General features: G+C 44.8%; 2 protein-coding genes across 5 annotated transcripts in view; one reads left to right on the top strand and one right to left on the bottom strand.

Annotated features, from left to right (window-relative positions):
• Positions 1 to 20,032, top strand: part of Pdgfrl (platelet derived growth factor receptor like) — a 49,259-nt gene extending 29,227 nt beyond the window's left edge. The window contains exons 3-6 of the mRNA XM_057752414.1: positions 9,008 to 9,159; positions 15,001 to 15,294; positions 17,864 to 18,003; positions 19,431 to 20,032. Of these exons, the coding sequence (XP_057608397.1) occupies positions 9,008 to 9,159; positions 15,001 to 15,294; positions 17,864 to 18,003; positions 19,431 to 19,619 (775 nt within the window). The 3' untranslated portion in view covers positions 19,620 to 20,032. The remainder of the gene's footprint in view (positions 1 to 9,007; positions 9,160 to 15,000; positions 15,295 to 17,863; positions 18,004 to 19,430) is intronic.
• Positions 20,033 to 20,042: 10 nt separating this feature from the next.
• The window catches only part of Mtus1 (microtubule associated scaffold protein 1), a 130,669-nt gene continuing 128,033 nt past the window's right edge, over positions 20,043 to 22,678 (bottom strand). For all 4 annotated transcript variants that reach the window (XM_057752410.1, XM_057752411.1, XM_057752412.1 and 1 more), the window contains one exon: positions 20,043 to 22,658. In XM_057752410.1, the coding sequence (XP_057608393.1) occupies positions 22,445 to 22,658 (214 nt within the window). In that variant the 3' untranslated portion in view covers positions 20,043 to 22,444. The remainder of the gene's footprint in view (positions 22,659 to 22,678) is intronic.

Here is a 22,678-nt window from a genome sequence, read left to right as displayed (position 1 = left end):
ACTGGATGCAGACAGATGCGGTGAGGGAAGGATTCTACACTGGAAGAAAATCAGGTCTTGAAAATAAGATAGGGGAAGAGGTAGGATGAGATTACGATATGCGGTCTGGAGACTCACATCTGGCCTGGACTCTACATTTTACAAATGCGTAGGTTCAACCCACTGGTTGTTAAGAGACTGCCTCAGGTGCAGAAAGAGCTGTGGGAAAGCAGATTTTGCTCATCTGTTGAGGGGCAAGCCTGCCCATTTCCACGACTTGTCAATTTTGAGCAGCAGCACAATGGGCATGAGTGTGCCGCTCTCTCCTGTGTGCCAACCTTGGCTCCCAGGAATGGAACAGCAGAACCACATGGCAGTTCTGTTCTGGTAAACGTAATTTATTTTGTAAACTATCATGTTATTCAGCCATAAGACAGGGTGCTATGTTGTAATTTGTAGAAAAAAAATAGATGGAACAGGAGAGAACCGTGTTTAAGTGAAGAAAGCCCGACTCAGAAAGAAAGCCTTACTCCTGTTTTCTCTCATATGTGAAATCGAACTAAGAAAGAAAGAAATTGAGAGGACAAGAGTCAAGAAAAATTAATACGGAATGAATGAAATCAAAGTACGTGAAGCCTGTTATTTTTATATTTACTAAACCAATTGTTAAAAATGCACTAGTTTTAAGCCTAGTTTTCCACACTACCACAGCCTCTATCTTCTCATTTCTAATGCTAGTTCAGGAGGTTCACCAGCACAGTGGCATTAGTGTGAGCACATGCTTAAAGTGTTTTTAAGAGAGACTAGGAGCCTGTTCTGAGGTGAACTCTGTGTGGTGTCTAAATGGACCCAGGCCCCACCGCTTCTGTGTTCACTATTCTGGCTTGGCCATAATACACTCACTGTGGCCTTGCACACCAGAAATCCTCAGCTTGTTTTTCTAACAAGGGTGGTAGAGGCTTGCTCCATTGTCTTCTGTCTCACTCCTTTCCCAGAATAATGAGCAGAGCTTTTCCTTGTTTGTGTAAATGCTGATGAGCTTATTCTACCCGGTGAGATCAGAAGGGTGAGAGGCAGAGAAGCCTGGGAGGCTGGGGTGAAGCTCACGGAAGTACAGACAGCCTGAGGTGCACAGGAGCCCTGAGCAACATCAGAACGACTCGAGTATGGACTCACCATTTTTTGGCACATCAATGGGTATTATTTTTGTAACCAACATAAATGATATCCTGGAGTTTTTTATGCTGCCAAAGGAATTCCTGTTGGCCCTGCCTGTTGGAACTTTATATTCTAAAAAGGTGACATGAGGTCACCTCCAGATATTTAAAGTACGCAAGGTCCAATGTCTACAGAGCGTCTACTCAGAGGTTTTGTGAGGTTTAACTCATCCAGTATTTGTGGTGACTTTTCTTATTACACACCAGCACATGCTCATTTGATTTATAAATTTACATGCTAGGACATGTCACCCCATGGAGACAGTGTTTGCCTGTTGTACACAAAGCCCAGGGGTCCATCCCTAGTGTTGCATAAAACTAGGTATTGTGGCCCATGCTGTAATCCCTCTACTAGAAGTAGAAGAAGGAGGATCCAAAATTCAAGGTTAGTCTCAGCCTCGTCTGCAGTGGGAAGACAGCCTGGGACCCAAAGAAAATCTTTCCTAAAGATATAAACACCAAGCTAAGAGCTGTCGCAAAGTTTGAAGGGGCTGCTGGAAGTCCATATATCCACTCTTAACTCTGTAGTATAGAATTTTATATGTTTCCTTCTACATGTATGCAAATGTTTATACACCTTATAAATTATGTATCCTGTATTACAGGGTGATACCACAGAAGGTTTAGCTAACTTAACCCTTTCTGACTGTTATAATTGGAGGTGGCAAATGACCTATTCCTATGGAGACAGGGTTGATGTTTGCTTCTTATTTGGTGTCCTCTTCCAGTGTTGAGCTTCATGCATTTTTAAGGCATCATCCTAGGAAGCCTGGGCTCAGTTTGAGGTGACAAAGTGTTTGCTGGATAGAGATAACCGTGATAAAGTAGGCTAGCAAAATGGTAGGTGAACATCCTGGAATAGAGTGCAGGGTTAGGCCAATGCCATCCAGAGAACTTGGGAGCAAGAGACAGACAGATAGCAAGAAACAGACACAAAGAGAAGCTGCAGGCCTGGGGAGACGTCACACACATTGTCCTCCGGTGTCATTTCTGGGTAACAGATAGACTCAGGCATAAGATATGGTAAAAGAAAGTCCAATGTCACATCTCACACACATTCCCATGGGCCATTGTTGGAACAGAAATACTGTAGTGCAGCAAGAGTCGGGAATTGTTCCAGACATGAAGATAGATGGCACATGGATGATACATACATGATTGACAGATACATAGTGGGTAATTATAGATATGGATTAAAAGGTTAAAGATGAGTAGCTGATAAATAACAGTTTGAATGAGTCAGCCTGATTTTATGTGGGAGAGAGTGGGAGAGTGTGAATGTGTGTGTAAGACAGAGGGAGTGTGTATTGTGTGTGAGAGGGCTACCTCGGGTGGTGAGTTCCAGGAGTATTCGCCTTCATCTTGATTTTCATGGCAAGCCCTCACCCAAGTCAACCCCCATGGATCTGTCTGTCCTTCTGCCTCCACCTTCCTTCTGCGGGAATTATAAGCTCCTTTCACCATAGCTAGCTTGGTTTTGTTGTTGTTTTGTAAACTGTAAACGTGGGTTCTGGGGTCGAACATGGGTCCTTGAGGTTATAAGCTAAGCACTCTGCCGCCCTCTTCCACCCGGATTTCTGACGTTAGAACTGAGTTTACTTTGAAGTTCCCTAGTTTGCATATTTGGTTCTCTGTTGAGTTTTTATGCGCAGAACTTCTTCCTTAAATAAGAAAAACCATAACTGTGGTGACAGCTTCAGCATGCTCTCCCCGGCTGTTTCCAAGAATTTGAGCTCTGTTCATATGACACCATCCCCAGCATATCACGGAGTCATTCTTTTCTGACACATTCTTCAGCTGAGATTTAGAATAAACACAGGCCCTCTGCAAACGCTTGAAATGCAGACTAGCAGGCACACACGGGTCTTTATCTCCACTGGTACTTGGCACAGCTTCTTGCATATGGTAGAAAGCAACCAATTAATTAATCTTGATGTGAATGCTGGTGTTTAATTGCTTCTTTTGACTTTGATTTTATGCCATCTTAAAAATAGTATCCAAGGCTGAGAGTCTGAGTGACCCTGGAAAGTGATTTAAATGGAGCTTCCTGTTATCCCAAGCTCCCAGCTCTGAATAACCTTCAGTTAATGTCCTAAATACTCTGCCTTGGGCTGTTCAGCTACAACACAGGATGACATCTGCCTCACAGGCCTTCGTCAAAACCAAGGCATGGTAGGAAGAGGACTCACCAGCGTGCCCAGCATACCAAACACCACTGAAGTTTTATTCTTGTTGGTTTAATCACCACCATCTCATGGGTTAGAGAAATGGTAACATGTACCTCGGGGACTCCCATTTATGTGGTAGATACTTCACAACGGATATGTTTTCCTATGGTTAGCCGCCTCTGATTTCAGTAGAATGGGGGGAGGGGTGACTTGTTTCTTTTAATTTCTACTAATAAGTTGATTTCATCAGATCGTGCAAGTTTTTGCGTGCCGTGTATGGGTGTGTGGGATTGTGGAGTGGGGTGGCTGCATTTAACAGATTTTACAAGCAGGCTGAAGGGGCTATTTCTTGGTCGGATTTGCATCAGTGTGATTTGTTTTGGTAGGATAAAATCCACGCCTTTCACTTCCAAGCATTCACGATCAAGCCCGTGTGACACTGGTTTAGACGCGAAGGGCTAGCCGGAGGACTTGGGAGGAGCTGGTTCTCCAACTTTCGGGAAATATTAGCACCTTCACGCTAATGCAGCTATGAGAATCAAAAGGAGCCTGGAGCCTCATGGTTGTTCAATCTGAAAGGTTAAGGGTTGTCCTCTGAGCTGAGGCGGTGCTGACTGCTGTTCATCCAAAGAGCACAGTGCAGTGCCCAGCGTGCCATAGAAGGTTAGCTATTAATAACCGTTCTCACCACAGATCTGCAGGGGTGGATGGAGACAGCGTGTGGAAGGGAGGAACTGTAGCTCGGAAGTACTAAGGTCACTAAGAGGTCACAATTTGATTCCGGTCAGTGTGGATCCACGGATCATGATGGTCTCTCAGGACATGGCCTCTTTCACAGAGTGGCCGCTGATGTCCCAGCCATGCTTCTAACTGTTGGGCACTCATCTTCCTTTTTACTCCTCTCAGGACATGGCTTTCCTTTGTTGAATGCCCGACTCCTGGTCCCTGCTTGTACAGGTTAGCATCCTTTTCTGTTCCCAAGACCCCTCAAGTCTTTGAGGGTGTTTCTGGTCACCTTCCTCTAACCACCTTTGTACTCATTGTACAGAAGTTGAGGGAAGGCATTCTCTAGAATCTTGGTATCCTTCCCTTGCACTCTAATGTCTCCAGCTCAGCTTACAGTCCTAAGTATGTATGGAACCACTGAATAACTATCTTGTAGACCATAGCTTACTCCTTGCCTGTGATTTGTAGAGTCTGGGGGAAGGGACTCACCATTGTTACCTGGTCCCTGCCTCAGGTGAGTGGCACAATAGTCCCTATTTTGGGGAGGTGTCAGCTCCTTTCTTTGTGCCTATCTCTGTAACTTGGCACACTCTAAAAGAGAGTAAATTGGACCAAATTCAGGATGCTTCAGACCCCCACTAACAGGGACAGAAAACACACACACATACACACAAATGGGAGGAAGTCATAAACATTGAATACTCCAAAAAGCTTTAAACACTGAACCTAGTGCTCCTCAAATCCTGGCCTTTTCCATTACTCTCTAGGTCAGAAGGTCAGAATTGTCAGTTTGAAAGAAAAGTACCTGAGATAAGCTGATGTGTTAGGATGCTCGGAGCAGCTTCAGCCAAGCTCATTCTGATGCTCTTGTTCAAACATTTAATGGGACCTTTGTTGTGACAATTGTTTTTAACTCCCACCTCCCTTCTCTCAATCCTTCCCACTCCACCGGAGTTGTTGAGTGGTTACAAGAGAAAAAGAAGGGCCTTTGGATGAAGTATCCACAAAGACAGTGTTCTACGGGGCCCAGATGTGCTTTTCCCCATCTCATGACACATGCTCAGCACCCCGCGGACTTGGCCAATATCCTAACTCTCTGGGCAGCCCGATGCTTGGACTACTAGTAGAACCGAGCATTTTAAATCCAGGCATTTGAACTGTAATCCTTTGAAATAATTGGTTTCCTGTTTTATGAGGTTTGCATAGAAGAGGGGGTGGAAATATGCAGAAATGTTTCCCAGGGCATTTCCTTCCTTCCGCCCCCAGTCTGCTAAAGATACAGCATGCTGATCATGGTGGCGGCTGGGTTCCCTTCCAGTGTTAGGTTTTATGGGCCTGTTTTGCTCCCTTTCTGCCACTACTGTGCAAACAACAGCTGGACCCAGAAAACGTATTTCATATTTTAGCTGGTTCTCACTCTGCAGAGTTCGTGTATCCAGATGTCATGTGTCCAGGTGACCTGAGGAGACTTCGATTTTCTTTTCTCTTTGCCATTTTTTCTTCTAAAATTAATCCATTTTTATTTGTTTTATGTGTACAAGTGTTTTGCCTGTATGTACATAAGTACATATACATACATGTATATATAAAAGTCACGATTATCTTGTCCCTGTAGAGGTCAGATGAGGGTGTTGGATACCCTGTAACAGGAGTACAGACAGTTGGGAGCTGCCATGTGGGTGGTAGGAACTGAAACTTGGTCTTCTGCTAAAGAAACAAGCATACGAATTGCTAAACCATCTTGCCAGCCCCTGAAATTGAAGGCTGCATGGTTGCCTAAGACTTTCAGACTGCCAGCTGAAGTTCTATGTGTGTTGATGCTTAACAGTTTTCCTTGACATTTGACGCTGTCGAGCATCTATTCCTGAAGCTTTCTCTTAGCACCTTTACGATGAGCTCTTTTCCTGCTTCTTACCGTGTGTGTGTGTGTGTTGTGTGTATGTATGTATGTATGTATGTATGTATGTATGTATGTATGTGTATAGAGGCCACAGATAGACTCAGGGTATCTCCTGATGTCCTTCTTATATGTATTCTTTTATTGGGTGATGAATAAAACTGTTTCAGCCAATGGCTTACAGAGTAAAGCCAGGCGGGGGAATTGGAACAGAGAGAGAGAGAGAAAGAAAGAAAAGGTGGAGTCAAAGGAGATGTCATGTAGCTGCCGAATGAATAACATACTGCATCAGTAAGCCACAGCCTTGTGGCAATCCACAGATTAATAAAAATGGGTTCATTTAATTAGAGCTAGCCAGTAAGAAGCCTAAGACGTTGGCCAAACAGTGTTGTAATTAATCCAATTTCTGTGTGATTATGCGGGTCTGGGTTGCTGGGGAACAAAAGTTCAGTCTGTTTACAACATCCTTCAATGGTTCCAATCACAAATTCAAATTTCCAGTCCTTTCTAACACAGAGTCACATTGTGAGGCCATTCCTGATGCATCTCATTCTGCCGCTCTTAGCCAGCCAGCTGCAAACCCCTGGCCCGCTCACGGATTTCCATATCCTCCCCTGCCCATGCCTAGGTACCTCCTCGTTGTAGTAATAGCTGCAATGTCTCAGATTCTCTTTTCTTTCTAACCTTCCCCTTCTGGTTCTGCCTGCTCATCCCCTCACGGTGGCGGCCCCGTCACTTCCCTCGGCAATGCTGGTGTGCTTTGCTGTCCCTCGGGTCCCTACTGCCCTCCTCTACCACCTACATAAGCCCAGCTTCATGGCTGCCTTTGACCTCTTCAATTCCCCCCCCCCTTTTAGAACTTCATTTTTGTTGTGAGAACCTGAATCTTGTCATGGTCATTAATTTTAATTCCTGAATCCCAATGCAATCTCCTTAAAGCCCACTAGTTTTCAGTTGCTGCGCTAACACTCCCCAGTGTTGGGTGTGTATCGTTGGTTGTTGCTGGAGCAGTACTCACGATAGCTAGTCTGAACCTACAATTATGTGTAATTAGAAATAATTGGAATAAGACACTGAGCAGGGCGCATGGCATGAAAACTCTATATGCAGTTTATTATCTAATTACCACAAGCTAAGTACACAAAGTGACTTTCGGTGACTTGTTTAACTGGTCCCCAGCTGTGTGTCTCGGGGATGTCACTTTTCGGAGTCTCTGTGTTCTAAGCTGCTATTGAGTTTGTTGCTCTAGCAGGACTGAAAAGATTATTATTTCGGCTCACAGTTTTCTAATTTTGAACTCTTGACTGTTTGACCCCATCGCTTTGGGCTCACGGTAGCACATTACGGCACTCATAGTGGTATATCATGGTGACGGTACATGATGGGACAAAGCCATTTCCCTGTGTCTAGGAAGCCATAAAAATGATGGAAGAAAGGGCAAAAGTGTCACCGTCCTCGGGCACCGCCAGTGACTAGAACGGAGAACTGCACTAGACCTTGATGCTTAGGGGTTCCATCATTCCCTATAAATCTAACAAGCTGGGAGCTAAGCCTGTAATACAAGGGACTCGGGGACATTCTATATCTAAACTGTCTGCCAAATATCCAGCCGGGTGCCTGACTTTTCAGCTCTTTCCATGGCCAATGTATGTATCATTTCATCTTCAATTCACTTGTATTTAGGGAATCCATGCTGTGTACTGGGCACAGATCTCTCTCTCTCTCTCTCTCTCTGTCTCTGTCTCTGTCTCTGTCTCTCTCTCTCTCTCTCTGAGACTATGAAACAAATGGGGTACTATCCCTTTCCTTGTCAGCCTCCAGTGTAATAACAGGAAGGCAGGGGTATCAGAGGGGCCAGCTACTTCATTAGGAGAAAGTGGGGGAGGTTCCTGAGAGTCTGTTGTAATTAGACGCTTCCTGACGGAGGAGAGATTTCCGTCCAGTTTAAAGGAGAGAGGTGATGGGGCGGGAGTGTACTGGTGGGTGCAGTAAGCCATCCAGCAGTGAGACAGCAGGGCTGTGTGTGGGACCCAACACCCAGATGATTTGGATGTGCTAAATTTAAAGTTGCGCTCTTGCTGGTATTTGTTGAGAGACGAAACAGGAGGCTCTCCACTCAGTCAGAAAGCTATGTGGATCCCGAGGAGTGAAGCCTTTGGATATCTGAGATGAGCGCTTGGATTAAAACCATTTGTTTGGCAACACATGCTGAGGCTCCTAAGCCACAGGGGAACATCCGCTCTGAAGACAATGCTTCTGGGATTCTATCACAGCACAGTTATCAGAGCAATTGGCTGATGGGACTGTTTAGATATTACTGTTCAGTAATAATGCCTCTCTTATTTCAGGAAGGAACTGGGGAGTTTCAGAACTTCTTATCAGTCAATTAGATAGATAAAAGCACAAGAGCAAAATAAAAACAGAAATAGTAGGAGGAGACCAGAGTAAAAGCCAGAAAGCCCAAGGGGCCTGAATGCATCTTCAGAGGTGTGCCCTCCCCCCACATAGCAGAGAAAGCATGTTTTGTTTTTCACATAGTTATACAATATCTCTAAGATTCTAAGCTTGGAACTTATTGCTGAAAGAGTCTTAGGGTATTGGCTGTGATACTGTGTGTTCTCATCCATGTTGTGTGATTTTTCAGCCCATTTCTTTTTAAAAGCAAGCTCCAGTCCCAGGCTTTTTTGGCTCAATTCTTAAAGCCCTCGGTGCTCTTATTTCTAGAAATCCCAGTTCTGAGACCAAAGAGAATTTCCTCTGATGAAAAATAAATGATATAATTATCATTTATTATTTCCTGCTAGGAAATTCTCTTCTTTCTGCCCACCCTACCCCCCACCAACACACTCTATTCTCTCTACCCACCAAACACAATTCTGATTATTTTTGCCATCTGAGAGGCCACATCAGGTCACTGTGGTGTTTTACATATGGAAGCAACAAAGCAGAAAGCCAGGACTTGGAAGGTCCCTGGCCGGGCTTTGACCTGCCCTGATGCCCCACCTCTCTTGAAATTCCAGTGTGAAGCAGAATGAGCGCTATGGGCAACTGACTCTGGCCAACTCCACCTCAGCCGACACGGGTGAATTCAGCTGCTGGGGGCAACTGTGCAATGGCTACATCTGCCGACGAGACGAGACCAGGACAGGCTCCACCTACATCTTCTTCACAGGTATAAGTTTGGTACATGACGGAACTCCTTGAACTGCCTATGTTGCCTCCAAACTCGGGTTCCCACTGTAAGCAGAATACCAAGTAAACTATTTCTTTAGAAAACAAAAAAATCCTCCATTGTTCAGGCACAGGACAGAGTGTGCAAGTATTAAGATAGTCTTTGAAGGTAAATACACTTATTTCCAGAGCTCCTTTTCCAGGCATGAAATGAGGTGTAGACAGGTGAAGAAATTTCTTAAAGTCCTGTAGTAGGTGGGTGGTACAAGGAGCTAAACACAGAACTCTGTGAAGCAGGGTCAATGCCTAAACTGCCCAGAAGGGCAACCACTTGACACCTGTAGCAACTTAAATATAACCGCATATTAAAAACAATGTAAAAGTCATCTCTTCGGTCACATGACCCATGGAATTGAAATGTTCTCATCGTGGACTGCATAGGAAGGAATGTCTCCATCGCCATGGAGTCCCAATGCTTAGTGCCACTGGTCTGCTCATCCCTGTCCTGAGATCAGCTCTTTCTGCAACCCCCAGAGCAGCAAGGTGGGGTTGCTAAAGATCTCCTCATACTGGTTCTTATGAGTTCAGGAGCTGAGACTTCCGAGCAGGATTGAAGTCTGAAGTATCGATCTCATCATCTGCGACCACGAGAGGACCAGGGCACCTATGGGTCATGCTGGAGAGCCCCTCCTCCCACGTGGTGCCAGGAAGGCACTGGCAAAGCCTGTGGTTTTGTTGAAGACTGTCTCCCAGCCTTCTTTCACCTCAGACCTCAGGGAGCTCACATGCTGGGGGATGAGGTTCTTCAGCAAGGTTCAAAGGTCAGGGACAACATGTAGGAATCGCACAAACTCTTGGTGCTATTATTGTATCACGCATCTCAGGAGAGACAGAGCCATTTTTAAATATCTAGACAGAATTTGTAATGGATTCTCATAGGAAGTCCTGTAAAATCTTCATATCTGTGTGGTCTTTGTGCTATGCTGTTGAAGGAACTGTGGGCCTCTTCCCACAGCCCGGCTCATGGCTGCCTGGCTAGCTTATGCCCCGAAATAACGACACACAAACTGTATTCTATTAAACACTCCCTGGCCCATTTCTATTCATGTGTGTAGCACCTTGAGGTGCACTTACCAGGAAGATTCTAGCCTACGTCCATCCTGGGTCAGAGCTTCATCGCGTCTGCCCTGGTGAGGAGAGCTATTGAGTCTGAGCTCACTTCCTCTTCCTCCCAGCATTCTGTTCTGTTTACTCCACCCACCTATGTTCTAACCTATGAGGGCCAAGCAGTTTCTTTTTTTTAACCAATGACCTTCCTCCATCACTATGCCATGTGCAAAGTGTAGAAAAGGCAAACAAGATGGATAACAGCTTCTTATTCTACATAAGGATGTTTTCATATTGAAACTGCAGGTGAACATTCTTTGCTAAGATCAGCACTACCCTGTCTTTCTGAAGTGTTAGGTGTTGACCTGAAGACTTCTCTGGAGCTGTTACAGGTTGATGGGTTAGGGTTTATGAGTGCTCTTTTGAGTTTTGCAGGTGGCTCCTCTTTAATTCTTAAAGTCCTCTTGTGAGCCAAGGAAAGCTTAAAACATGTTGGTTTCAACTTTGGACAAGCTTAGTCAGGGCTAGGGATATAGCTCAGTGAACAGTGTGTTTGGCTAGCATGCTCAAAGGCCAGGGTTCTAGCTCACCGTAATCTACAGCCAGGTGTGGTAGTGAGCGCAGGAGGAAAAGATGGGAGGATCAGAAGTTCAGCATCAACCTTACTACGCAGTGAGTTCGAGGACCAGCCTGGTCTTACAGGAGAACCTGTCAAGAAAAGGAAGCCAGGGAGGAAGAAGGCGGGAGAGGGAGGTGATGTCACATTGCTGCTTTACTCAACTCTCGGAAAGTCCAGGGATACTTCCAGGACAGGGTTTATCATTCTGTCTTTTGAAGTGTGGGTGGCTCTGGAAAGCCAAGATGGGCTGCCACAGAAGCTGAGGTTCCCACTGCTGGCACAGAATTCCTTCGGAACATATGCTTCTCAGCTACCCACATGGGGAAGCATCTGCCATTCGTGATGTTTGTGTGTTTGCTAGCGTTTGATGGCAAACACTGTGAAATCTCTTTTGGGGTGCTGCCTGTTGTTAATCTGTTTGAGTAAGTAACTGCCACATTATTCCCTCTTATCCAGTAGGCAGGTTTGTGTTCTCTTCCCCCCCGCCCACACACACTGAAGGATAACATACATAAAGAAAAAAATTCAAATCCTAAGTAGACAGCTCAATAAACTGTCCTCAAAGGGGCAGGCCTGCAACTGCCACCCAGACAGATCAAGGAGAGCTCTCTACCAGTGGGAGGGCTTTCTCAACGGGAAATACTTGGGCAATGATTTTCATATGTGGGGAGACCACATTTGAGTATTTTACTAAACACTGAATGTGCTGTAATTTGTGTTTTAATTTATAGGCTATTAGTTTTGACTTTTAAAAAATACAACCCCATGTGTTTAGTTTTTAAAGCACTATGGTACATGAGTAGATACAAGCATATTTGTAGGGGTATGTAACCTATAATTTTTTAAAGGAACCGCAACACATTTCTTTTAACAGATGGAAGCTACTGCTGTGTGTGTGTGCGCCCGTGTGTGTGCGAGCATGCATGTTTACATGCACTAGTATTGAGGACTGAAGCTAGGGCCTTTCATATATGAGACAAGTTTTCTACTATTGAGCCGTACCCCACTTTTTAAATATTTTTAGAGCAACTGATAAATTCGTTTATTCTGAAGCACTTTTGCACCCTGAAATTCCAGCTGCTCACATTTTGGCTTTGCTAAGTGGAGCAGATCACTCACTCAGCAAACCTCACAACACAAACTATTATCTTTATTTTCTTGCAGTGGTGGGGACTGAATGTAGGCCTTCTAACATCCCAGGCAAATGTCCTACCACTGTGGCACCCTCTCAGCCACTCAAAAGATGTCTCTAATATTATCTACTCTTTACAAATAGGGTAGATTTTCTGTTTCTTAACAGGGATACTGGACACATTAGAAAGGCACCCCTGGCTTAAGTCTGAAAATCAATTTACAAAGTAACAAAATCACCAGTCTGGTTAGCATAGAGCATAACAAAAGTTGTGGGTGCCCTCTGAGCTATGACACAGTCTTTCCCATAGAAACACTTCTGTGTTCCAGAACTTGGTCGTTGGAATCAAAGAACTCCTGCCCCTGAAGACCCTTGGTGTTTTCAGGAATCCTACGCCCAGCCTAAATGATCATACAATGGTGACGGGGAAGGCTGGTGAAAGAGAAAGCCAAGAACAATGGCCTGCTTCAGAAGGTTTCAAGGGAAACACAGGAAACAATTTAAGAAGTGTTATGTGATTAGCCCCAGAGAGTTCTCTCAGCAATTGCTCTAATATCCCTTTACAGAACAATCCAGAAACCAAAGGATTTAAGGTGCCAAGCCAAATCAAACAAATAACATAAGCATGTGCCCCCAAAGCCACACCCATAATCCTTTCGCTATCCTAGGGATGTTTGAGTAAGCCAGTTCTCACCTGTCTACTTTCTCTGAGATGGAAAAGTCATCCAGGCTTTAAAAACTCTGACAGGTGGCATTGCAAGGGGGAGTGTGTGTGTGTGTGTACACACGAGTACATGTGTGTAATATCAGGTGAAAGTCGTCAGCTACATGGTAGCCAAGTAGAAGCCATTCCTGAGACCAGGTTTCCCTCTGTCCCTATCCCACCGCCCCCTACCCCACACAGATTACCCAGAAGATCTCTATTTCCTCTTCCCAGAGAAATTCATGCATCCCTCTTCGGGTCCTCTTTGTTATCTAGCCTTTCTAGGGCTGTGCACCGAAAGGTTAGTTTTCCTATACTTTACATCTAATACCCAGTTATGTGTGAGTACATACCATGTCTGTTTTTCTATGTCTGGGTTACCTCTTTCAGAATGATTATTTTTCTAGTTCCATCCATTTGACTGCAATTTTCATAAGGTCATTGTTTTTCACATCTGAGTAACATTCCATTGTATAAATATACGTTTTCCTTATCCATTCTTTGGTTGAGGGACATTTAGGTGGTTTCCAGGTTCTGGCTATTACAAATAATGCTGCTATAAACATAGTTGAACAAGTGCCTTTGTGGTATGACTGAGCATCCTTTGCGTATATGCCCAAGAGAGTGGTATTGTTGGGTTATGAGGTAGATTGATTCCCATTTTTCTAAGAAACTGCCATATTGATTTCCAAAGAGACTGTACCAGCTTGCACTACAACCAGCAGTGGAGGAGTGTTCTTATTCCACGTCCTCTCCAACGTAAGTTTTGATCTTAGCCATTCTGACAGGTGTAAGATGGTATCTGAGTCATTTTGATTTGCATTTCCATGATGACTAAGGATGTCAAACAGTTCTTTAAGTGTATTTCAGCCTTTTGAGATTCTTCTGTTGAGAGTTCTGTTCAGATCTATACTCCATTTTTTACTTGGATTTTGATGTCTACTTTGAGTTCTTTGTATATTTTAGAGATGAGCCCTCTGTCAGATGTGGGGTTGGTGAGGATCTTTTCCCATTCAGTAGACTGCTGTTTTGTTGACTGTGTCCTTTCTTTGCCTTACAGAAGCTCTTCAGTTTCAGGAGGTCCCATTTATTATTATTTGATCTCAGGGTCTGTGCTTATTAGTGTTATATTCAGAAGGTAGTCTCCTGTGCCCATGCATTCAGGCTACTTCCCACTTTCTCTTAGATCAGGTTCAATGTAGCTGGATTTATATTGAGGTCTTTGATCCATTTGGACTTGAGTTTTGTGCATAGTGATAGATATGGATCTATTTGCATTCTTCTACGTGCTGACATCCAATTTTGCCAGCACCATTTGTTGATGGTGCTTTCTTTTTTCCATTGTATAATTTTGGCTTTGTCAAAAATCAGGTGTTCATAGGTGTGTGACTTTGTGTCAGCATCTTTGATTCAATTCCACTGATCCAAGTGTCTGTTTTTTACTAATAACAAGCTGTTTTTATTACTACAGCTATATAGTAGAGCTTGAAGTCAGGGATGGTGATACATCTGGACATTTATTGTACAGGATTGTTTTAGCTATTCTGGGTTTTTCTATATGAAGTTGGGTATTATTCTTTTGATGTTTGTGAAGAATTGTGTTGGGATTTTGATGGAGATTGCATTGATTCTGTAGATTGCTTTTGGTAAGATTGCTATTTTTACCACATTAATCCTACCTATCCATGAGCAGAGGAGATTTTTCTATTTTCTGGTGTCTTCTTCAATTTCTTTCTTCAAAGACTTAAAGTTCTTGTCATATAGGCCTTTCACTTATTTGGTTAGAGTTACCCCAAGATATTTTATGTTATTTGTGGCTATTGTAAAGGGTATTGTTTCTCTGATTTCTTTTTCAGCCAATTTACCACTAAGTTTATCAAGAGAAAGTTTTGGAGGCTCATGTCCATGATCAATTGACCTCATGTCCTCCATCCTGTGTTGAGACAGGTGTCATTGTCAGGAATCAGAGAGAAAAGCCTGATGCCTCACAAGTACCTTTAGGAGCACATCTCTACTGACCTAAAAGCCCTCATGCCAAGCCTCTCAGTAACTTCTAATAACCAACCCTTTAATTCAAGGACCTCTAGGGGACAGTCAACATCTAAATTATAGCAGGATGCAAAACAATTCCCTATGCATTTTTAAGCCCAGCCTTCTTAGAGATCCAGGGTGCTGAGTACATTGTTAGCATCATCTCATCTTTGTGCTGGTTTTAAGACTCTTTAATGCATCTTTACCACATTTCTTTGGAGTTGTTAAACCTGTGTCTTCTCCCCTGCAGAGAGAGGAGAGCTGTTTGTACCTTCCACCAGTTACTTTGATGTTGTTTACCTGAACCCGGACAGACAGGCTGTGGTTCCTTGTCGAGTTACAGTGCCATCAGCCAAAGTCACACTCCACAGAGAGTTTCCGGCCAAAGAAATCCCTGCCAACGGAACAGACATTGTTTATGACATGAAGAGAGGCTTTGTATACCTTCAGCCTCAATCTCATCACCAGGGTGTGGTCTACTGCAAAGCTGAGGCTGGGGGCAAGTCTCAGATCTCTGTCAAGTATCAGCTGCTCTACGTGGAAGGTAAGTAAGTCAGCCTTCTTCCCCCAGACGAGATGGGCACTGCCCGCTGGTTGGGAGGAAAATACAAAAGCATAGGATGATATTCTACAAGCTTCTCTATGGTATTTCCAGAGCATTCTGCTCCCTTGATCCATTCCCTCTATCTTGCACTCCAGAATTTTCCCTCATTTTATGTTTAATTGGGAAGTCCCTTGTGTCCCCAGCCCCCTTAGGACTCACCGGCTTCTATGCCTTAACCAAATCTCTCCCAGCATCGTCATCCACTTCCCAGCTTGAGGATGACATCCTGGTTGTGCCCAACCCAGCTTCCATTCCTTGTCCCTCACTATTAGGAACCTCTGCTCCTTCTCTGCTGGCTTGGTCCCACTAACATTCCCATTCACTTCCCTGCCACTCCCTGCCATTCATTTAACAACCGTCTTTCTTGCCGTTGCATTCTCAGAGTGACTTCAGCGTCTACCTGAAACCATCTGCCTGTTCTCTAGACACCTGCATTCCACCCTCACATCAGTCACAACCTGAACACGTAGACAACCACAACTGGTTGGATGTAGGGATTATAAGGCTCCATCTCTAGCTCTCAGCAAAGCCTCTTCTCCTTGCAGCCTTCCGCTCTCCCATTTGTTCCAAGGCTTTTCTGGTGGCACAGGGATGGGCTGATGAGCAGATACTCCACCAGATAGCACTGCCCTGTCACGACTTCCTGGAGAGAGCGCCTCATCCCGTTTCTGAAACCGAGGAAGTGATTCCTCTTGCACTGTCTCTCCTCCAATATAACCTTTGTGTCCCCTGAGAACGCTTACACTGATGAGGGTTGGGGAGCCCAGCGGTTAACCTCTTCACAACAATGGTGCTCCGCTGTTGGAGAGAAGCATGTCTCCCAAGTTAATTGCTCTCAGAAATCAGAATTTGGAGCGGGCAATTCCTTCCATTCTCTACTGAGGGACTCATACAGTAGGTCAGAGTTTCTAGTATTGTTTCTAAATGATAACTCTGCTTTAACTGCCCCAAGTCTCCACCGAGGCCATCTCTTTCCCTATAGCAGCCAGATACTCTTAACAAAAGGCCCTTTGTATTCCCTGACTCATCGTTACCTCCCCTTATCTTGGTCTCATTGGCTGTTCGCTCTATATATTATTGAAACAAGCTTTTGCCAGGCTCCCATGTCATTACATCAAACAGATAACGCTCTTGCCTGAAATTCCTTTGATCGTGACCCTACTTTTCAAATTTTGTTAAATTTTATTAAAAGTACAATTTTATATGCATGGATGGGTGTTTTGCCTGCATATTTGTAGAGACCAACTGTGTGCAGTTCCCAAAGTGGCCAGAAGGCGGCACTGAATCCTTTGGGACCATGTGCGTGTTGGGGATCAAAGTTGAGTCCTTCAGAAAAGCAGTCAGTGCTCTTAACCACCAACCCATCCCTACAGCCCCTTTGTACTTTGCTCTGGGGGCAGAATTGCAGGTTGAACATGGAGCCTCATGAAAACTGAGATGACACTCTTCCATTTTCTTTAGATTCCGAGTGTGGGAGGACCTGAGGTGCCCTTCTTTCTTATACCTTGTTCTCTTTGTGGAGCCAACTGTCCTCTACTCCAGGCCGCTCATCTTCCCTCACAGACCGCTCAGGAATCTTCCTCCCTGTGTCTTTTTTTTTTTTTTTTCTGAGACAGGGTTTCTCTGTGGTTTTGGAGCCTATCCTGGAACTACCTCCCTGTGTCTTTTAAGCTCAGTGCTGAGACTTCAACTGCTTGCCTGATTCTCAGACTATACCAGCTTGTGGCTCACTCGGGGCTTCTCACATTGCAGATGCTCACTTGGCGGCTGCCCACTCTGCTGGAATGCTGACTCTAGGAACTCAGTCCGCCATCTGTCTGGCTCGTTTCTGCAGTCCTAGTTCCTAGCACATCTATTTGCTTAATATTACCCATTGAGTGACTGGACGATTAACAAGGCTTCTAAGGTGTTACGACATCAGAATCCTGAAGACACAGGCAGCATTTGTGCTAGACTGCAAACACTTTCCTCATTGGGATATCTGGACCTCTTCTGAGGATGGGTGTCCCATATCTACTTGGCCACCCCCACCCAATCAGGCTCCCTTCACTTATTCCTTCCTCCACCACAACCTTAAAATCTTATTATGTATACACTGTTCTTCCTGCATGCCAGAGGAGGAAACCAGATCTCATTATAGATGGTTGTAAGCTACCACGTGGTTGCTGGGAATTGAACCCAGGACCTCTGGAAAAGTAGCCAGTGCTCTTAACGGCTGAGCCATCCCTCCCCCACCCCAACCTCTATCACCACACCTTCTATATCTTTGATATGACCCTGGTCAACTCGCTAGCTCCTTCTCTAGTCACAAGTATGGCAGAGTGGAGCTGGGAGTCTGGACTACCAACATAGAGAGGCCCAGGCAGCTCCTAAAGCAATCAAAGGGTGTTATATGCTAGAGTTGGCTTCATGAAGCTATAGAAAAGGCAGTTTCCTCTCTCCAAAGGGAATGCGTATGTCTTTAACATCAGAGTTATGGATCTCATTAGTTCTTCCTGCTTGCTTCCAGTTCCCAGTGGCCCTCCGTCAACAACCATCTTGGCCTCCTCCAACAAAGTGAACGGCGGTGATGACATCAGCGTGCTGTGCACTGTCCTCGGGGAGCCGGATGTTGAGGTGGAGTTCAGGTGGATCTTTCCCGGACAGAAGGTGAGTGCCATACCCCAGCCTCAGTCAGCACTGAGTTTCCATCACTTAGATCAGACTTTAAGTGCAAGGTTTACGACTAGGTGGGAGCCAGGGAATGTTTGTCTAAGATATTTCTGTCTACGTCAACATATACTGTTTTCCAGAAAAAAAAAAGTGGATGGCTCTAGTAGGTGATTTACTCAAGATGCCTTCCTATGTGTAATTTCTCATTGCTCTTGGAGACACGAAAGGGGCAGACTACTTCCATCTGAACTTCCGTCTTCACGCTCATCTTCCAGGCCTACCACAGGCTACTTACTATAACCTCCTCCAGGAATCTTCCACAATGCACAAAGCTTCAGAGCCATGGGTGGGGAAAAAGGGAAGTGGCATCGGGCCCGTGAATCCTCACACAAGGCCTGTGAATGGTTTGGAGCAGATATTCTCCAAGTGGGCGTTTAAACACGAACCCTGTTAACAAGGTGCAGTGTTGCTATCATCATTTAGAAATAGACTTCTATAAAAGAAAAGGCAGGGTCCTTAGCCTTTGGGCATCTTCTGCTCCCTGAAATAAACGGCTCCGCTACCAGCTTTGTCACCAGAGAGGCCGTCTCTCAAGATAATACTGGGTAGCCAGGGATGGGTGGAAAAGGATGGTCCCCAGAGAGCATTCCTTTCCAGCATCCTGCTGCTAGCTTTTTGTTGCTGTTGTTTTGAATACATTGTCACACACATTCTTGCTTTTCAATAGAATGACCTTTTGCATTGCTGTTATTGGGAGGAAAAGTATTAAGTTAGTAATATTGTAATATTATAATTATCTTTGATGGGGGGGGGGGGGACTTAACACTGTTCTTATTGCTGGAAATGCCTGAAACAGATCTTAAAGGGGACACTCTTCTAGAAGAGGCGTTCACACTGTCAAGGGCATCATCCTACCCTTCCCTGGTACAGTCTGCCTCCCTCTGCAGTCTCAAGGAACATTAGCCTAATTACTTTCCTGCCTCTCCCAAATCAGAGCCTGAGGGAGCTGCTTCTTTCCTTACACAGCCAGTGCTCTGGGCTCGTGACCTTAAATTCCATGAATAAGAACCACTTGGCAGGGGAAAGTTGGCAATGTGAGGATGGCACGATGGGGAAAAAAAAATCCTGCCTATGTATTTCTGCTTAAGACCAGTTCCCCTTAGAGGCCCAATCCATTTTACATCTATAACAGAGCAGAAAGAAATCACCAAACAGCATCCTGAAATTCAAGACCCACTTGGAGAAAACGCGGCCTTGACTTGAATGATTATACAGTTAGAAAAAAAAAAAAGGCTACAAGCTGAGCATGCAAACCAGCCTTCAGTGAGCCATGTGCTTTGTATTCGAGAATGGGTTGGGTGGATGGGAGCCCAGCAAAGCAGCCTGTCCCTTCTGGCTTCAGTCTGTGTGCCATCCTTAAATAGGACGAAAGGCCCGTGACCATTCAAGACACCTGGAGACTGATCCACCGAGGACTGGGACACACCACAAGAATCTCCCAGAGTGTCATCACCGTTGAAGACTTTGAGACGATTGATGCAGGATATTATATATGCACGGCTCAGAATCTCCGAGGACAGACAACAGTGGCTACCACTGTTGAGTTTTCCTGACTCGGAAAGTGAAGTACGGTCAACGGATGGAAAGCCATCTGTGTATACAACGTCGAGGTGCTTTAAGAAAAAAAAAAAAAGCTTTGTGGGAGGCCAGTACCAAAGGCCAGCCGCTGCCTGTGGGTCAGACAGACATCCAAAACAAAGGAAGTCATCTGTCTATTAATAGAAGTGCTAACTTTCTTAGAAGAAAGTGTATTTTGATTACTTTCAACCATGTTTCTCATTTTTATGCCAAGAAAACATGTCAACAACTTTGTATAACCATTTCTATTAAATGAGCAAGATTTTATAAAAAAAAAAAAAAAGATAAGCTGCTTGTTGTCTCCTTTGGCTTGTGCATACTGAAGGGCTTGACAGCAATCTCTGTGGTACCTGCTCGTGTTCAGCCGCTTACAAGCAACAACTCGAGATTCAAGTGCTTAGATATGCCACTTTATCAATGCTAATGTGAGTTCATTTATAAAGGTATCAAAAATCACACATTTTTACATTAAATTGCCACACCAAAACTACTCATTTTAAATTTCTCAAACAATTTAGCCTTTAACATAACATAGATGAACAGAGTAAGGAAGGTTCAGCTTTGGCTAGATCTGTCTTCAAAAGGACTTGAGACCGCAACCGTTCCAATTTTCTTACACCATGCAGAAGAAATTTGCTTCGACTAGCCAAAATCCAGCATTTGAATTTTGAAAAGCTTAATCGTAAACTCAAGGTCTGCGCAAGTCAATCTCAGCCCACAACAAACACTGGCACTGGGTTGGGAGTTCTGTACACTAGCGTCGGGGCCTGTCTGAGCGGATGAGTGTTGAGAAGGGGGTTTATAACATAACCTAATGCTTTGGGGAGTGAAGTATGTCAGAGGCTGCCATCCTTACAGCGATTATTTCAGCGTTACTTATTCGATCAAAGTAAAAGACGCTTTCCGTAGCTACAAACTACAGTTGTTCACACAGCCTCGTTTTTACGATGTGTCAACAGTTTTGCGTCCTACATGAAACGTTTAAAAAAACAAACCTTGAAAGCTCTCTGTTTCCTATCTTTTCTCGTCTTCTTCCCTCTGAAGGCATTTTTAACTGCTGTAAGAGTGACTTCCCAGACACCGAAATGTCTGGAGGATGGCAGGGAATCGCATGAATTTTTATCATAACTAGAGCATGAACGATAAACCCAACTTTGGCTAACGTCGCTGGGAAGAACGCGGGACCAGGAGCAGAGATATTCCAGGAGGTGGCACTGACGCTACAGCCTATTATCAGAAGCAAACATGGAAGGTTACACACATCATAAACGATTAGAGACTTCAACACAACCACTAATAAGAGCATGCGTCATGAATATCGATTAACTACGCAGTGGACAGGCCCGTGACGACTTGGATAGCCACCTCTAGGATCCTGGATCTGTCCTAACTCCGGGGGTTATTAGGCCAGCCATTGAACGCACGGGTTCGTAAATACTGACTTCAGGGCGCTGACAAATATGGGCAGGCGGGGATGGGCAGCCACAGCTATCCCTCTACCTTTCCTGGTGTCTTAGAGTCTGGGGAGGCAGTAAGTGAAATTCTGAAAAGAAAATCAAATGCAGTGTGAAGGAGTCGCCTAAGCCACTTTTCTCTTTGGCTGACCCTTCTGTCCCCCTTCAGTGACAGGAGGCATGCTCACAGGGGCCCTTAGGTCGGCATCACCACTCACACTCTTGTCCTCTTAAACACGAATCGTTGGCTTAACGAGGTGCTTCTGGCCATTCGTACATGCTGAAGGCCACCTTTACTGACTTCCCTACGGGTTTCCAAAATTTGTACTCTCAGATACAGATGTTGGCTTTTTGGTTCAGCACCTCGGAGATGAGCTGGCTCTGGAGAAGCACTCTGTAATAAGGGAAGAGGTAGGAGGTTTGCTTCTGTGGCTCTAGATGGGGGGAGGAGAGGCAGATGTGGACAATGGGGAGAGCAGATGAAAACTAACCTTTGCGCAAACAGCTTGGATTCAAGGTGAAAAGAAGGCAGAAACCACCATTGGTACTGCCCCCTATTCTTTATACAGATTGGTGTTTAGAAAAATTAGCGCGTAGCCTGAGAAAATGGATCGGAGTATAGTAATTAGGCTCATAAAAATCTACAGGCAAAGGAAAACCGGTATCAACTGACAAAACTAAGCACCAAAACACTAACAGAAATGTACACAAATCAAAAGACTCTGCCTGTCACGGCCTAGCCCTGCCATGTCACAGCGCCGAGTGGAGTCGGTGGTGACTCAAGGACTATTGCTTTCTCTTCGATGGCTTCTGTTGACACGTGGACACTGGTTATAACTTGAGTAATACATATTCAGCTGTTGACTTTTAATACACAGCAGAGGGGGCTGTGACAGTCATGTGACACACCAGTACACCCATTTCATCCACACACACACACACCTCTGCCCACAGTCAGAATGAAATTTAAAAAAAAAAAAATCACAAGAAGGTGTCTCTGGTGAAGAATATTATAAAGGTTATAAATCTTTATCTTAATAGGCCCCTGAGAGTTTCCCCTTATGCTTAGGTGAAGGAAGGCAAAAGAACAAGTTTCCCTTGTTCCGTAAGTGCTTTGTGCAACTGTGTCCACACCGATTCCAAAGTATTTTCGGAGGAGGCTTTTGGACCAAGTTAAGTCTTCCTCCAGAGCCCCCGACTCGTAAGTAGCCAATACGGTGGTGGCTGCTTTCCAGTTATCCTGTGGAAATTCCAGAAAGCCAGTTCAGCTCTTGTTCCCACGAGAGGGTCAGTCCTGCAGAAGCGCACCTCAGAGCCTCCGGAGACTCTGTCACATTCCAGAAGCATCATCTGGGTGAGATGCTGGGGCTGGAGAAGGAACCTGAATTCCTGGGGGACTGGAAAGGGATGGCCGTGGATGTGGGGGATCTCTTAGGGCTGCACAGGTCCCCGTTGTGCAGCTTCCACAGCAGCTCCTCGTTCTCCATGGACAGTCTCTTGTTGACCTTTGACTCCTTCTCCAGGGACTCCTGCAGCGCTGCCTGCTCTGTGGAAAGTTGCCTTGGAAAGAAAAACGCAAA

This window comes from Chionomys nivalis, chromosome 20, assembly GCF_950005125.1.
Source record: "Chionomys nivalis chromosome 20, mChiNiv1.1, whole genome shotgun sequence".
In the NCBI taxonomy this organism is placed as follows: Eukaryota; Metazoa; Chordata; class Mammalia; order Rodentia; family Cricetidae; genus Chionomys; species Chionomys nivalis.
The sequence above is the reverse complement of the archived record's forward strand: the minus strand, read 5'-3'. Positions and strand labels throughout refer to the sequence as shown.